Below are 16,267 nucleotides of genomic sequence, written 5' to 3'. Positions count from 1 at the left end.
ATTTATTTATATATTTTTTTGCAAAAAGTGATTTTAGATAGATAAATAAATACATAAATAAAAACCAGGTCTTTCTTTCCAAAAGATACTGTAGGTGAAAACAAATTTTGGCAAATAAAGGTGAGGACATGTTGGACAGTTAATAACCCTATAACTAAAAAGCATTACATTTTGTTATAGCAAGATACAAACACTAATTAAAGTATAGGAATTCATTATAAATTATAATGTATTGGATAATGTTTTTGTTTCTTTCTTTTCTTTCCCTCCACTTTTAACTGAAAAAGCTTACTGCTAAATTCAGGTGTAGTGAGCTAGCTGAGCTGTTCGATGTGTAGCTTTAAACAGAAATTAAAGCCTGTAGTAAATAAAGAAAGATAATTCAGTTAAAATGTTGCTCTTTAACTACAAAAGACTAAATATTACATTTATAACAGTTTTAATTAAAACTATCCCTTATTAAATTGTTTCTTTAGGTTATTTAACAGCGAAATCCCTAACATTCAGAACACCCCCATAAGCTAGCTGCTAGCATGGGTTCGAGCTGTTGGTCACGTGGGTTGTTTCCAGCGCCTGTGTTAGCTGTGCAGCAGCAGTGCTCTTGAACAGACCTTCGTTTTTCACTCGCGGGTAAATCTTCACTCTTTTAAGATTGCGTCTCAATTCTTCTGTGTTTCACTCACCTGACACAGTTCCCATTTGCCATGCATAGTTGGGCTGTTCCGTATTTTCTCTAAGGGTTTGCTTCGTATCTGCATTCAACATTTCAAGCTACCTCTGAACTGCAGCTAAAGTAGCAGCAAGCTCCACACGCAGAGACAGGAGGAATGTCGCGCAGGTAAGTGTGAAAACTGTAGTTTATGTTGATATACGCTATTTTAGAGCTAAATATTTAGGTAGCCGCGTTTTCACATACATTGTTATGGCTTTTTTGTCTTTTCATTGGGAACTGGAGTAACTGTTGCCTTGTTTTGTCCGGTAGCGTGAGTGTTGTGGTTTTCTCCCACCACGGCACGTCCAATGAAAACGGCGGAGCTCTTTTGTGTCACAGTAGAAAGCTGTGTATGTTAAACCCCGATGTAATCTTTATAGACGTGGAAAGAACGCTGCTTGCGCTCTACAATCATGTATGCAAATTACATTTAAAAGTCTAAGCTAAATTATCCTCAACGCTCAATTTTCGCTCATAAAACCAGTAGCGCTCAGGCTAATTGCAGTAACGGACTTGCGCCGCTTGGGGTGCTCAAGCTTCTCAGCTAACTACTAAACGTCGTTACCAACGTGAGTCTTTCCAGCTGAATAAAACAGCAGAGCTGGAACGTAAGTGTTTATAGTTTGTAATCTTTATTCACCAGAGGTTTTATTTGATAAATCATGCAGCGTAGTCTTTGGTGCACATTTGCATTTGTTGTCTTTTCTATCTTGAAGTCGTTTGACCGAATATAATCTTTGCTACTTAACTAATTACTAGCTGCTCGAATACTAGCCGAAATAAGTAGCCAAATTGCTTTGACAACAAGGTAGCTCATAAAACTTTACGTTATAAAGCATAACATGTTCCTCATATCACCCACAGCATATTGTTCATTCTAAGACATTTTAGCTTAGACACCATGTTTATTTTATTGATTTTAAATGTTTGCAGAATGGAAGAAGAGGGTGACAGTAAGTCGTCCTTTACTTGTCTGGATGGAGTGGAAAAAAAGAATGACGTTGAGTGTAAGATAAAATGGACCCACGAAGAGGTAAGTAAAAAATATCTTATTAGTGTAAAGGCCACTTTTATTCTAGACTCTGTGAGATAATGTGTTTTAAATGTGTTCTCTCTGAAATGCAGGATGAAAACCTCAAAATCCTTGTCACTAACTTTGGAAAAAAGGACTGGAAAACCATTGCGAGTTTTTTACCAGTATGTGCACTTAGAAGCAAAATCAGAGAGTAAAACAAATATCTTAATGTCAGCCAGGTTTAGTCATGTTGCAAACCCCATAATATTTCCTGATTTTTCCTGGCAGGGTCGAACAGAACTGCAGTGTATTCTTCGCTGGAATAAAAATCTGGATCCTGAATTAGTGAAGGGACCTTGGTCTAAAGAGGAAGATGAAAAGGTGGGAAAGTGAACATGAAATTTGTTACAAACTGGAAATATTAATGAGGTTCTTGAACTTTCACACCAAAAAGATGTATTGGATTTCTCTTCTAGAAACTTCAATAAAGTTCATGTTCTTAACCCATGCTTAAAAGCCTTTTAAAACACATATTTTAGTTTTGTTTATCAATCCTTTATCAGTTATTTCAGACAGATTCATATTGAAGTCGAATGTAAAAACGCAACAGTTATCATTCTGTTGTGCTTCATTATTTATTTCTTGTGGAAAATTCAAACAGAATCGTGAAACAGGGCAGTAAAAATGCAGATCACTATAATTTGTAATGTGATAGATTTGGTCTAAAGTTTTTGACTTGCAGTCTGTGTGTACAGAATGTAATTTTATGTACAATTCTATATTTAAAAAAACCCTACCCTGATTTAATTTTGCTCCTGTTTTTTTTTTTGGTTCATGTCATGCAGATATTGGAGCTGGTGGATAAGTACGGTACTAAAAACTGGACGACGATTGCCAAGCATCTAAACGGCAGGCAGGGGAAACAGTGTCGTGAACGCTGGGTTAACCACCTCGACCCACTAATTACTAAGGGAATCTGGTCTGCAGAAGAAGACCTCATCATCTACAAAGCCCACTGCATTCTGGGTAACCGGTGGGCTGAGATCTCCAAGCTGCTCCCTGGAAGGTGAGTCGCTTAGTTGACACTAGTTAACAGCTTCAAATTTATGTTGTGATTTAGTTGTCAGCATTAATGTTTGCTTTTTACGAATGCAGGCTCAGAAGCCAATTTATATTTTCAAATGTTTACAAACAGATCTGAAAACTCTATCAAGAATCATTTTAACGGCACCATCAGACGCAAAGCCGAGATGGGCTTTTACAAAGGAGTATCTGAAACAATTTCCATTGACATTCAGCATTTTACAGAGGGAGAGGTAAAGCACTTTAAAATCAGCAAATTCATTTTCTTTTCAGCTCATGATAAAAACAAAGCTTCTTAATTCTTCATTTGCGATGTGCGTTGCGCCCTAGGTGGACTTCAAATGTGACGTTGTAATAGATGCTGATCCAGTGACGCCTGAACTTGTGGTAAGGATTATTTCAAAAGCGCCTTTATGTCAAGAGTCATGTAGAAGTATAAGTTCTGTTTAAAGGTTTTGTGTGTTAAAAATGCACAATCTGTTTTACTATTGTCGCTTGTGTGCAGATCAAAACGGGAACAGAGAACTCGGATGTTGCGAAGCAGCAGAAGGAGTCTGACAAAGTGAAACCAAAGGCAGGCGTTCAAACTCAGCCCATTTCAGCTCCAAGAAGAGACGTGTCCTCCCCCAGGTCCTCTCTGTCCCGCAGTTCCAGCTCCAGTCCCAGCTCTGCTGTCGCTCCTTCAGCCACGCAGGTGAACCAGAAGAAGTTTGTCGAGGCGGCACTGAGGATGATTGCTGAAGACATGCTGCCACTCAGGTAAGTTCACCTGCTGATGACACAACGTTGGATTAAATCAGATTTATACATTTCTTTGAGGAAAAGAAACATTTTCTGTCTTGTGTCCATAGTTTCGTTGAAGGCTCAGGCTTCAGGTCGTTAATGGGCACCATCTGCCCTGAATACAACAAACTCTCCCAGCGCATCATCGGCCTTCAGCTCTACGAGGACGTGGAAAGAAACATCAAGCCGCAGCTCATCCGTGACCTCAAGCTCTCCCTCGCCAAAGCCAAGAACAGTGAAAGTACCATTCATGTGACCTGTGACCTGTGGGCAGGGGACCAGTCGAAACAAGCGGAGGATCCTGTCCTGGTTGTCCAACTCCACTACATTAGCGACTCTTGGCAAATTCGTCGTCCAGTTGTCGCCTTCCGCCACCTCAACCGCACAAACCTCAGCGTGGCGGTGGCCAGCGAGCTCGAGGGCGTTCTGCTGAGCTACGGCATCTTCCCTCGCCACATCGGCTATGTCCTTGCCAACCAGGCCAAGGAGATCCTAGCTGGAAATAATTTGTTTTGTGACTACAAGATCGTGTGCTCCTCAAACCGGGGAGAGCCGGATGGCGATGACATCCTGGCCTTTCTGTCAGAGAAGATGTCTGAGTCAGAGGCCCCGTTTTCAAAGCTGCAGATCGGGACCAGGAACACGTGCATCGTCAGATCTTTGCAGGCCGTGATCCGGGACGCCCTGAAAAACTCCAGAGTGGTGGAGAACCTGCTGTCACAGATCCACAATGTGGTTGCTTTCTTCAGGAGCAGTGCCTGCTGGAGCGAGGTAGGAGATCTTCAGTAGTAATGTAATGGTTTACATTTTAATGTATTTTTTTTCTGTATTTAATGCAACTGAAAGCTTAATTGGTACATTCATATTTGGACAATTACACTCAAAGCAGAGCGGAAACAGTTTGATTTAGTAATCAAATAATTGTTAAATGGACTCAAAAAAGGCCACTTACTGTAATTAACATCAGAGTGGTAATTACACCAAAACTGCACAAAAAATTATTTAGCATTTAGGTTAAAAAGAAATCCCATCTATAAATATGTTCCACTCGAAACTCCTCAGGTGGTAGAGTTGTAGCTTCACCTGGTTCAAATTTTGTAAATAAAAATCTCATATTAAGCACCTTAAAAAAATCTACTTATTAATTGGTAAATCCGAAAATAATCAAAATATCAGCCCTGCACTGTATTGATGTTAATTCAAGCTTTTCACATGTTAGAAATATTTATTTAGCAGCACATGCATCCTTTACAATAATGGAATGCTGTGTTATTACATTTTAGGCAATAAATGTTTATTTTCATATTTTAAAAGGAAATTTATTTGTGTATTTGCATTTTTTTAATGTATAAAAAAAGGTTCAAGTGGTTAAATGAAAAATCCACAGAATGTGCCAATTTCTTTGATTTGATTAATCAGTAGAACAATTGATTACTAAAATAATCAATAGCAGCCGTCAGTGAAAGTAGTAGTCCGCAGTCAGGAGCTGCATATTCATTTAAAGTTTCTGGAAAGAGCTGTCCAGAGTTCAGAAGAGCCTGATTGTGTTTTTGTGAAGAAGTACTCAAATCTTTGATAGGTAGCTAGAATTTTTGGCAAGTCTTTTATTTTTAGCTCAAACTGTTTTACAAAAGCAAATCTGCTACTTTGCATTATTTTTCCAGCTTTTATTGAAGGAGGGCAACGTGTCGCTATGTCCTTCCTCCTCCAACTGTCGCTGGAACTCTATGATGTTATCGCTGCGGCGTATGGTGCATGAGACAACGTGGAGCATCGTCATGACGATCCTGGCCCAGGCCCGCATAGAGGCCACCAACAGCTCGACCGCCCCCCCTCTGATCATGGTGAAGAGGGAGCAGGTGGTTGATATTCTGGGACTCTTGGAGCCTTTTGAGGAGGCTTTGCAGGTAATCTTTTATTTTGTTTGTTTCTACTTAGTAACATGCGCAAGTAGGTATTTGTGAAGTGATGGAAAAGAAAACATGGTTTACTTTTTTTGTTTTTGTAAAATTCTCTCTTGCAGCATAACTTTGTACAATAGCAATGTCATAAAACCTTTCCTAACATTTTGAATCTCAGGTAGAAGCTTCTGGTAATTATTGACGATTTCTTTTTATTGCAAATCCTGCCAGCATTTGTCCAGAGGAGAATGCTCTTTCTTTAAGTCAGGTTGAATACCTGGTTTCCTTCCCAAAGATGCGAAATAAATTAATACATTCCTGAAAAATTAATTAAAGAGAAACAGAATTTCACTCATGCATCAAGTCAAACAGGTGGATGTCTGGTAATTTGAACACAATTCTTCTAGCAGCAACATAATAAAGAGTTAATTACCCAGTAATTGTGCTCAACATGTTTTGACCATGCCCTTAATGTTTCTGTTTAGTAATATTACCAATCAGGCAACTGCTGAACATAATTGGTTGCTCTGGATTTTTAGCGGTATGGCTGTAAACTTTGTGTTGGTCTAAAACGTAAAATCCAAATGAAGAGTATTGACATTCTTCTCATCCTTGTCAAACTCAGGTTCTTCAAGGAAACGGAGTGACCATGTCTTTCATCATCCCCTCCCTCATTGGTCTGGATAAGACGCTGGAAAACCGAGTGACCAACTACAATCACTTCTGCAAGGCCCTGCGGACGAGCCTTCATGGACATTTCCAGTCTGTGATTCACCAGAAGGAGATTATACTCGCTACTGTGCTTGACCCCAGAATGAAACTACAGGTACACGTTATGTCCAGACAACCCAGCAGATGTTATATAATTAGCTTTTTGGTGGCCTGGGATGAATGAAGTTCTTTATAGTAAGAATATGTGATGTATTAAAAGGCATTCCAGTAGTAACTTTAACACAGCAAACTCCCACCAACTTCTTCTTCTTCATTGTTTCAGCCTTTTTCTGACGACACTGCGAAAACCCAAACAGGGTTCCTAACTCCTCCTTCAAAGTCAGAGGCTCACAGAATCTTAGCATCATTATTAGAAAACAAGACTGCGTCAGCGCCTGTTCCTGTGGCGGAAACCAAGGAGCAGACCGATAGTCAGCCAATGAAGAAGCAAGACGGAGCAGAAGGAAGCCATGCTGACGTTAAAACAGAGCCCTCTGCTGGCAGCTCCAGTGAGAACTGCAATGGAGTCGGTGAAAACAACCTCAAGCGCAAGGCCATCTTCAGCTACCTGCATCCTCCAGCAAAGACTATGAAGCTTTCCGAGCTCGACCTGTATTTGTCCGAACCCATGTGTGAAAGCGGCTCCATTCTTGCATACTGGAAGTCGGCCTCTCAGTTCCCCCAGCTGCAGGATATTTCTAAGAAGCTGCTGGCTGCTCCCGCCTCCTCCGGGGGCTTCGACCGGCTGTATCCAATGGCAACCTGCATCGTTAGGGCCAAGAGGAACCGCCTCCCATTTCACACCACCGAGAGGCTGCTGCTGTACAAGAACTCTATGAAGGTCAGGACGGCCGGTCGGGTCAGTGGAGTTCCCAAACCAGCAAAGATGAAGTGACGCTTGGTCAAGATGTTTTAACACCAAAAACCACCAAAGTTGCCACATTGCAGTAAGCAGACATCAAATGTGCTTGAATTCTGCAGATGTGTTCAGTTACTGTAAAGTTATTATCAATGAAACAGTAATAGTTTATTTTTGTATTGCAGTGGCACCATTTATAGCTGACAGAAATATGATTTTAGATGTCCAACCTGAGAATATGCAGACTAGAAACCACTGTAAGAACCAGATTCAGTTTAGATTAAATTGTTTCTGTTCTTTAGAAAACAAAAGGGAAACATGTTGCTGCTCTTTTTGAATGCGACAGACAAACGGCAGTAACTGTGTTGCAGTATTAAATAAAGAGACATGGATGGATGTCTCTTTATTTACATGTATTGGGCCTGGAAGAACTATGGAAAAAAATATCTGATATGCATTACTGTTTCATATTTTCATGTTTACATGTTTGGCTTTTCAAGGCGTTACACTTCCCTGCCTTCATTTATGAAATGTTGATGTAGCCTGTATGCAAAATCCAGATAGTGTGTTTGTATTAAATGTGTACAAGCCTTTGTAAATCAGTCTGGGTAATGTCAGAATTTTATTGTTTATAGTTTTTATATTAAGTCAAGCGGTCATTCAAGCTGACTGTTATGTTTGCAAATTTAATGACATTTAATCATTTTGAGTAAACAAGCACCAAAGTGACCTTGTCTCTTGTGTTTGTAGGAAATAAAGCAATGTTAAACCATATTTTCTGTTTGATAATAACTTTTACTGTATAAAAACTTCAGTTCCCTTAAAGCTACAGCATGTAACATTAATAAACAGATATTTTTGTACATATTTGTTTTAAACTGTTGCCGCAGTGACAGTCTGGAATAAGAAATAATATGAAAAAAATTGAGTTTCTTTGCCTTCTCTCAATGCTAATTAGAAACTACCAATCACAGCCAAGAGGAGGGTCTTAGTGCTGACAATCAGGCATGCACTCCTACTGACAGTTTTTGGCCTCAGAACATTTCTTCAGACAGCAGTAGTAGCTCCATTATTCTTTCACAGATTATCTGTCTTATTCTGTCACGACATGGTGACTTTTAACAAATATTTTATTTTTTTAAACAAAAGTTAACGCTGCAGCTTTAAATCAACTTCTATTTAGAGTACTTTTTTTCCAGCTGCCATCTGTGATTGGCTGTGCGTGGCGTGACGTCGCATAGAAACAATGCGTCACATTTTATTTCCGGAGTCAGGATCCTTCCCCTCGCGTGGTGAAAACATGGAGGAGCTCGCAGCGAGCCCATGAGTAAAATAAACCAGTTTTCTCCTAATATCAGCGGCATAGAGGAAGGAACAACCAGGCGACCAATGTCAACAGGTTTCTAAAAAAAAAAAAAAAGAATAAGCAGCAGCTTGTTAAAAGGTTCTCAAAGTGGTGCAGCGTGTTGGTAAGTGAGGACCTTCCACCATCATGGCTCTGTACGTGACCGCCGCAGAGATCCTAGAGAAAGCCGAGCGGAAGCAGGGCGCCCTGAAGACTCTGGTTTACGACAGCAAGTTTCCGAACATCAAGCAGCTCTTCGCGCTGGTTTGCGAGACGCAGAAGTTTTCCTCCGTCCTGCAGGAGATCATCGAGTCCACCAAGCTGCTGAAGCTCGCCAAGCTGAAGATGCCCCTGGCCAAGGTGCTGCTGTACGACCTGCTGATTGGCCAGGGCCTGAAGTGCGGCGGCGCCTGGAAGGCCAACATGATGAAGCACCGGCCTCGCCTGCAGGCGGAGCTGGCCCGCATGAAGGTGAGGAGGAAGGTCAGCAGGAACGAAGACCTCCTCCCTGCTGGGTCCCCCGCGGACCAGCTGCCCAGGTATGTGCGTGTGAACACACTGAAGACCACCGTGAGGGATACTGTGGACTACCTGAAGAGGGAGGGCTTCTCCTACCTGGGTCAGGCTGTGAGGCTGGATAACTTAACCCTGAAGAATAAGGACTTTTTGTTGGACCTGCACCTCCCAGAGGTCCTGGCGTTCCCCCCTAACACAGACTTCCATGACCACTTCCTGTACAAAGCAGGTCACATCATCCTGCAGGACAAAGCCAGCTGCCTCCCGGCGCATCTGCTCCACCCCCCGCCGGGCAGCCACGTCATCGACGCCTGTGCTGCCCCCGGCAACAAAACCAGCCACCTGGCAGCCATCATGAAGAACAGAGGAAGGCTGTTTGCATTTGACCTGGACGGGAAGCGGTTGAGCACGATGTCCACTCTGCTGCTCAGAGCTGGGGTCAGCTGTCACCAGCTGGCCAATCGGGACTTCCTGACGGTGGACCCTGATGATCCACAGTATAAAGACGTAGAGTACATCCTGCTGGATCCATCCTGCAGCGGTTCAGGTACCCAGATGTCTCTGTGTAGAAGCGATTATCTGGTGAGATCCTAACTTGACTGACGCAAACCAAAACGTTTCTCTGTGGTGTCCAGGTATGGTGTGTCTGCGGGACAGATCTCCTGCCGACCAGGAGGAGGAAAAGGCTCGCCTGGCGGCGCTGGCCTCCTTCCAGCTGCGCTGCCTGAATCACAGCCTCAGGTTCCCCCGCCTGAAGCGCCTGGTCTACTCCACCTGCTCCATCCACAGCCAGGAGAACGAGGAAGTCGTCGCCGCCTGCCTGCAGCAGAACCCCGACTTCAGGTATATTCACCCTCTTCTAGAGGAGCCGTCTCCATCTACACCTTTTAATGGGCTTTTCTTTTCACAACATTGCTTACTTTGTATTGACAATTTTCCTTGAATTTATGCACCTTCTTTGTTAAAAGTCCTCAAGGTTTAAAAGAGAGTTGGATTAACTGATTAAAAGTTGGATGTGAAATGGTTTTAATAAAAGATTTTCTTTACAGAGCTTGAACCAGGTGAAGCTAAAGCGTGACCCGAGGAGTTCTCAGTACAACATATTTGCATATTTCTTTTTGTATCTTAAATGCAAAATGTTTATATTTTTAATACAGTTTTGGCTTAGCTACTGTTCTGATTATGTTGGGGTTTTTTTCAGCATATGGCCTAATTAGAGTCTCCAGTTAACGATTACTTGATTACTAAATCAGTCAGCGATTATTTCAATAATCAGTTCAACTCAATTATTCTGATGAATCGTTTCAGCCGTATTGGCCTCCATTTGTTATTAAGCATTTGCATAAGCAAAGGATACTCCCAAGTCCGTTTCCGAATAATATTTAGCATGTTTGTTGTGGGTTTAATTTTATTACTTTTTCTTTTTTACGGTAACTTACTCTAGAGAGGGTGATTGCGACAACGAGCCTTAGGCTACTGTTTAAATTACATAGGAGACTTGCACAGAAACGAATTCAGTTATTCCTGGATCTGGTACTCTGATACCATCCTACACAGAATCTGGTATTTTGTGTAACCAAATAGGATTTGGGGCTAAATCTTACAAAGCAGCTTTTATGTTTTCTCTCCAGGTTGGTGCCGCTGCTGGCTCAGTGGCCTGAACGAGGACTGGAGCCGCTCTCGCAGTGTTTACGGGCCAGTACCACCAAGACTCTCACACATGGCTTTTTTGTGGCAATGCTGGAAAAAGTTAGTGACTGTAGGGGCATAAAGAAGAAACCCGCAGTTCCAGTAAGGTGAATATTGCACATTATGTAAAGCTTTTAAGAACTTTTTTTTTTTAAATATTCTTTGAGGAAAAATGTGTTTCTCTTCATAATTCTCCTCTCATTAATCCGGTAATAGCCACAAATGAATTGTGGAAAATTATCACAAATCTGTTTCTCTATACATTTATTTGTGTTGATGAAACAAAATGAGCTACATGTGGTTATCACGTGTTACAAGAGTCATCATAAGCTGCTGCTTTAGTTTCTTGGTATGAAAATCGTACGACCTGATGTTCTTCCTGTCACAGTGAGGCTGAGCTTGTTCCTCCTGCTCCCTCTTCTGATGCAAAAATACCTGAAGCCACAGAGGAAAACTCTGACGGCTCGGATGCAGAGGAGATGCTGACATCTGCAGTGGGAGAAATTAATGATTCATCCAACAAGAAAAGGAAGAGAAAAAGAAAAAGGAAGAAGAAGAAAGCAACCAAAGCAGAATGACATTTGAAATAAATTTTGTGTAAATGTGAAGTAAAGATAATTTCTTACTCAAGTTATCGCTCTGTGAGTCGTTATTCATTGATTTAAAATGTTTGTTTTATTAATGTTTTGAAGGGCTTTAGATATGTTTAACTTTGTCCAGTAGGGGATAGCAGCAAGGTTTCCAGCAAAAGAGCGCCACCTAGTGGTTAACAGAGCCGTATGTTTTGTAACGCTTACTCAAAGTCTTTTGTAATATATAAATGAACATTGAGCTTCTCGTACATGAGCAGTGAGATTTACTGGGTGTAGCAAGACTTCAAGAGCATATCACGTAAGTAACATATGCTATCAGTTAAAGTCATTTAACGTCGCTGCAATGGAAATTCGGTTTAATTGTGTTTCATGTTTTTATTCTCAACGCGGTGAGAAGTTAAAACCTGTCCCGACAATAGCATGTCCTCCTCGGTTCCCAAAGTGAGGCTGGCCGGAGGTCTGGAGATCTGCCGAGTCCTGAACGGGATGTGGCAGGTGTCCGGAGCTCACGGAACCGTGAACAAAACCAAAGCAGGTAAACGCAGCATTTAATAATGTTCAGCTTACATTGTTTTATTTTTTGAGAAGTTGAGGAATGCGGTATGAAAATAAGCTGCGCACATACATCAGGTCTTAAGGTAAAAGAGAGTATGGGTGCCGTTAAGGGCGAATGGTTTTTCGATCAGTTCTGAGATGCCAGAAGGGCATTTAGTGTCATTTGATTTATCTCCAGCAATCTATATTAAAACAAATATATACATTATGTGTTTTTAAAGGAAATTTAAATGTAGGGTTGAGTGTAACATTACAGAAAGACAAAAAGTTTAATTTTGTGTATTTCTTAAACATTGGCAGTAAAATCAATGAATTCTTCCATGAACGCATCTTTTACAAGAATCCAAATATATTTCTGCATCTCAAAAGTTTAATCAAGCTTTCAGACTTTAGAATATATTTTTTTTTAAAAGAAATCTAAAGTCAAATGTTGGCATAATTAAACTAAACAGAAATTATGTGAACTAAAAATGTCTGCAAACTTGAACGTAAACATAGCATTTAAAGAATGTTGTGTGATCTCTCAGCAGCCGGAACAAATTGAGTTATTTTGAGAAAGTTTGACTGCTTTCAGATGACGCATATTTTTGCACTCTTATATGGCATAAATTAAGTAAAAAATTTGTTCTTAACCTGTCAAACATGAACCTCGAGAAGAATTAAACAAGTCCTCTGGGCCACCTTTCAAGTAGAAATGAATTATCCAGTTAGTTTTTTATTTATTTCTAGAACAGATTTAAGACACACTTAGACCTCCAAAAATCTTTAGTAAAGTTCGGTAAAGCTTATTTTGGAATCCGATTTTAGCAGTAACTGTTTTTTGAGACTCAAAGTGACAGCAAAGCCATGCTCAGGTGTTGATGAATTTGATCACATTTCAGTTGCAACATGCTCTGTGATTATCTCTGAAGGACACATGGCTGTGATGATAACTGTCTGTTTCTGCCCTCCCTCCTCCAGTTGAGGCCATGCAGGCCTATGTGGACGCTGGACTGACCACGTTCGACATGGCAGACATTTATGGGCCGGCTGAAGAGATTTATGGACAGTTCAGTAACCAGGTGGACACAGTCATTTCAAATCATTCATGATCCCACTTCAGTATAATTTCACCAGTTTTCTCCCTTTAATAGATAAATAAATATGTATAGAGTAATCTCATCATATAAGTAAAATGTACAGACACCTAACTGAGATGTTTATGCAAGTTTTAAACATTTTGATTAATCAAAGAGTTACTAAATGGAAGTGTAAAAGGCTCCTACTTTTGCTTTGGTCCACTTTTTAGCATGAAGTTAAATCCTGATCCTGCAGAATGAAGCTGTTGCCCTTCGATGTGTGTGTTCCCAGAAACGTTTTCCTGTTACAGTCTGCAGTTAGCATTACTAAAATATGGATTCATGGTGGGAATTTCTGTGGAAGATCTGTGTTAGATTTTCAAACTTTGTCTTTTGAACACGGGCGAGAAAGTATTTGATCCTCTAATAATTTTGTAACTGCTCACTATCAAAGAAACAAGTCGCTCAAGGTAAACATAAAGTGACCAATAGGGACCTTTAACCAGGAGCATGGTCATGGTGAATGTGATTGATCAGCCTACAGCTATTCAGAACAAATTTGTCAAAATTTATATTCCTCTTTTGGGATGATTTTAAATATGTCAAAAGTTTGTCAGGACCAGATTAACTAAAAGGTTATAAATGGATTAAAATTGACGGACAAGATCGATTGTAATTTCAAGTTTCTTCTTCTGATCTCCAGCTGAAATCCTCAGGAAGTGCAGCTCCAGCTCTGCAGGGTCTAACGAAATTTGTCCCCCGACCAGGACCAATGGACCGCAAGGTGAGCCGTCTGTTGTTTTTGACTGTGATGCAGGTGATATCCACCAGGGGGCGGTGTAAATCTAAAAAAAAAAAAAAAAAAAACCTTTGTAATCTGCCTATTTTACTATTTCGAAAATGTACCGTCCAAAGCGCAGCATCTGTATGGGGTACAGACTCACCCATATGGGTCTGTAACCCGTATACATGTTGTAGTCATGGTTTTTGTAACTTTTTCACATTTTGTCACATTACAATACCGTACTTTATGTAATTTAATTAGGATTAAATGGTAGACCAACATAAAGTAGTGGGTAATTGTGAGGTGGACGACACATTGTTTATGGTTTTCATACTTTGAAAGCAAATATTTTTAAAGTGTGTTGTGCATTTGCACTACACTCCAGAATCACTGCAGTTACACCTGCCTCATATTTCTGTTTAAGTCTAGATCTGGGCATTGATTGGTTCATTGTTACAGCTAAATATTCATTCGTGCTGCTCTGTCTGCAGGTGGTGGAGAAGGCGTTGCAGCGCTCCATGAGCCGCATGCAGGTGGACGCCCTGGACTGTGTTCAGTTTCACTGGTGGGACTACAAAGACAAGCGATACCTGGATGCTCTGGGCCACCTGTCTGACCTGCAGCAGGAGGGGGTCATACGTATGAGAGCTCTCATTCTACATATACGATAAATTAATAATGATGGCACTAATGTAGTTTCTATCTGAGCTGGCTGAAAAGGCAGAATTTTGAGAATAAAAATGTCTTTTTTATTGGTAAAATTTCAGCTTTTTTTCCCCACCAAAACGTAAATATTCCCTTTATATAAGTTTCATGTCCTCACGTCGAATCGTGTTTCCTCTTTATTCTCTAGGGGAGCTTGCCCTCACTAACTTTGACACACAGAGACTGGAGGAGATCACTCAGAAAGGCATCCGCATCTCCAGCAACCAGGTACCACACTGGCCTGCACCTCTTCCCTCCTCTTCCCCTTCCTCTCCTGCGTTCACGTCTCTGCTGCTGTTGCCTGCAGGTGCAGTACTCTCTGATCGACCAGCGACCTGCAGCCAGGATGGAGCGGTTCTGCGTGGCCAACAACATAAAGCTCCTCACGTATGGAACGCTGGGTGAGGCACAACTTACAGGATGTAAATTATTTAAAAACAGAGCCCATGGTAAAACTGGTGGTTTTCCAAAATGGAGTCAGTCCTCCGTCGCTGCTTCGTATGTCGACCTGCCTCCACCTCCTCATTACACTCAACATGCTCAGTTGTCTCCGTTTCCTCCTCCTCCCTCTTCAGCCGGCGGCCTGCTCTCTGAGCGTTACTCGGGGAAGGCGGAGCCCAGCTCGAGGGCGGAGCTCAACACCGCCTCCCTCTCCAAGTACAAGAACATGATTGACTCCTGGGGCGGATGGGCTCTCTTCCAGGACCTCCTCGTCGCCTTGGAGACAGTGGCCAAGAGGCACGGCTGCTCAGTGGCCAGCGTGGCCACACGCTACGTGCTGGACCGCCCGGCCGTGGGCGGAGTCATCGTCGGGTGTCGGTTTGGTGTCGCCGGGGCGGGGCAGCACATCGGCGACAGCCTGCGCAGCTGCAGCCCCGAGCTGCAGCTGACGGCAGAGGATCACGCAGCCATAGAGGGCGTCACGCGGCGCGCCGCCGACCTGATGGCGCTGATAGGAGACTGTGGGGATGAGTACAGGAGATGAGGCGGGGAGGGGCGGGATGACAGACTGGATCTGCCAGGTCAGTGAGGAAGAGGAGGAGAAAAGAATAAAAAAAAAAAATTCTCAGGGAATAAATTTGTTGAATCTGTTTAAAAGTACAACTATTTACTTGCTTTGCAATATTTAAATTTCACCATAATGTTTTTTTTTCCTTCAAGACTTTCCTTATTTCAAAGCAGAGCGTTTTCCGTGTTGCATTTTCTTTGCTCCTGATGAAATTTTCATCCTCTTTGCCAATATTGTATGTACAGCACTATGAACCCAAGTATCTAGGGATGCTAAATAATAAAATGGTTTTCCATTTGCTTTTTTTGATGTCTGCATAATGTAAACGTTTTTAAAAGCCTCTCATTTAGTTACACCCTCACAAAAAAGAAATCCAGGATTAAATTAAATGTTGAACTTGTGTGACAGAATGTTTTTTTTTTTTACATTTAAATAAGAGTTTTATTGTGTCTCTTTATACTACAGTGATCATGACAAAAAAATTGCTCTCATAAGGAATGCCCAAATGTGTTAATGGTGTATAATAAAGGAATATTTTATTCCAAGCATGAACAATTTTTTTGTTTTGTTTTTTTATCTCTATACAGACATACGACTGTACAAGTAAAATACCGTTTACTTTATGGACTCAGACCATCACTGCCAAGTTTGATCGTTAGTGGTCGTTTTCTGGTATCCTGCTGCCTTTCTTCCAGATTTAACGCACTGACTAAAATAATCCACATTTATATCTGAGTATTTTGCCAGACATTTTAGGAATCACTTGTACTTTGTTCTCTATAGACTTAGACGTTCCTGAGTGTGATGAAGTGGATTTTGTGATTAAAAGCTTTTCAAGTTCATAAAGCACAAAATTTAAGTATTAGGAAACAGTGTCATGTTTTAATGTGATGGGTTTATGTGCAAGTGAATTTGACAGCAGGATCATCGTTCGTGTGTGTGTGTGTGT

At 41.3% G+C, this 16,267-nt stretch overlaps 3 protein-coding genes across 6 annotated transcripts; all 3 read left to right on the top strand.

Moving 5' to 3' along the window:
- Positions 1–530: 530 nt before the first annotated feature.
- mybl2a (v-myb avian myeloblastosis viral oncogene homolog-like 2a) lies at positions 531–7,836 on the top strand. 3 transcript variants are annotated; one of them, XM_007577935.2, is made up of 13 exons: positions 531–630; positions 713–838; positions 1,646–1,745; positions 1,838–1,909; positions 2,016–2,108; positions 2,573–2,793; positions 2,923–3,043; positions 3,141–3,197; positions 3,316–3,569; positions 3,662–4,364; positions 5,258–5,500; positions 6,120–6,320; positions 6,489–7,836. In XM_007577935.2, the coding sequence occupies exons 2-13, from the start codon at positions 828–830 to the stop codon at positions 7,098–7,100; spliced, it is 2,688 nt and encodes an 895-aa protein (XP_007577997.1). In that variant the 5' UTR covers positions 531–630; positions 713–827; the 3' UTR covers positions 7,101–7,836. The 3 variants fall into 3 exon arrangements, with proteins under 3 accessions (XP_007577997.1, XP_007577996.1, XP_007577998.1); XM_007577934.2 differs by having other exon boundaries at positions 548–838; XM_007577936.2 differs by lacking the exons at positions 531–630; positions 713–838 and adding an exon at positions 1,187–1,320.
- Positions 7,837–8,299: 463 nt separating this feature from the next.
- nsun5 (NOP2/Sun RNA methyltransferase 5) lies at positions 8,300–11,244 on the top strand. The gene is made up of 4 exons (XM_007577933.2): positions 8,300–9,472; positions 9,561–9,768; positions 10,557–10,721; positions 11,003–11,244. Exons 1-4 carry the CDS (start codon positions 8,557–8,559, stop codon positions 11,190–11,192), a joined length of 1,479 nt encoding a protein of 492 aa, XP_007577995.1. The 5' UTR covers positions 8,300–8,556; the 3' UTR covers positions 11,193–11,244.
- Positions 11,245–11,341: 97 nt separating this feature from the next.
- LOC103156032 (uncharacterized oxidoreductase At1g06690, chloroplastic-like) lies at positions 11,342–15,863 on the top strand. 2 transcript variants are annotated; one of them, XM_007577932.2, is made up of 8 exons: positions 11,342–11,505; positions 11,605–11,742; positions 12,723–12,823; positions 13,524–13,604; positions 14,096–14,243; positions 14,458–14,537; positions 14,617–14,710; positions 14,885–15,863. In XM_007577932.2, the coding sequence occupies exons 2-8, from the start codon at positions 11,628–11,630 to the stop codon at positions 15,292–15,294; spliced, it is 1,029 nt and encodes a 342-aa protein (XP_007577994.1). In that variant the 5' UTR covers positions 11,342–11,505; positions 11,605–11,627; the 3' UTR covers positions 15,295–15,863. The 2 variants fall into 2 exon arrangements, with proteins under 2 accessions (XP_007577994.1, XP_016519511.1); XM_016664025.1 differs by having other exon boundaries at positions 11,602–11,742.
- The last annotated feature ends 404 nt before the right edge of the window (positions 15,864–16,267 follow it).

This window comes from Poecilia formosa, unplaced genomic scaffold, assembly GCF_000485575.1.
Source record: "Poecilia formosa unplaced genomic scaffold, Poecilia_formosa-5.1.2 Scaffold461, whole genome shotgun sequence".
Lineage (NCBI taxonomy): Eukaryota > Metazoa > Chordata > Actinopteri > Cyprinodontiformes > Poeciliidae > Poecilia > Poecilia formosa.
Note: the sequence above shows the minus strand (reverse complement) of the source record. Positions and strands in the feature narration are given on the sequence as shown.

Coding starts and splice junctions, on each gene's coding strand:
- LOC103156032 (XM_007577932.2), top strand. CDS start 11,628: ATGTCCTCCTCGGTTCCCAAAGTGAGGCTGGCCGGAGGTCTGGAGATC. Junction 13,605..14,095: donor CAGGACCAATGGACCGCAAG/GTGAGCCGTCTG, acceptor CTCTGTCTGCAG/GTGGTGGAGAAGGCGTTGCA. Junction 14,711..14,884: donor CCTCACGTATGGAACGCTGG/GTGAGGCACAAC, acceptor CTCCCTCTTCAG/CCGGCGGCCTGCTCTCTGAG.
- mybl2a (XM_007577935.2), top strand. Junction 1,910..2,015: donor CCATTGCGAGTTTTTTACCA/GTATGTGCACTT, acceptor TTTTCCTGGCAG/GGTCGAACAGAACTGCAGTG. Junction 2,109..2,572: donor CTAAAGAGGAAGATGAAAAG/GTGGGAAAGTGA, acceptor CATGTCATGCAG/ATATTGGAGCTGGTGGATAA.
- nsun5 (XM_007577933.2), top strand. CDS start 8,557: ATGGCTCTGTACGTGACCGCCGCAGAGATCCTAGAGAAAGCCGAGCGG. Junction 9,769..10,556: donor CAGCAGAACCCCGACTTCAG/GTATATTCACCC, acceptor TTTTCTCTCCAG/GTTGGTGCCGCTGCTGGCTC. Junction 10,722..11,002: donor AAACCCGCAGTTCCAGTAAG/GTGAATATTGCA, acceptor TTCCTGTCACAG/TGAGGCTGAGCTTGTTCCTC.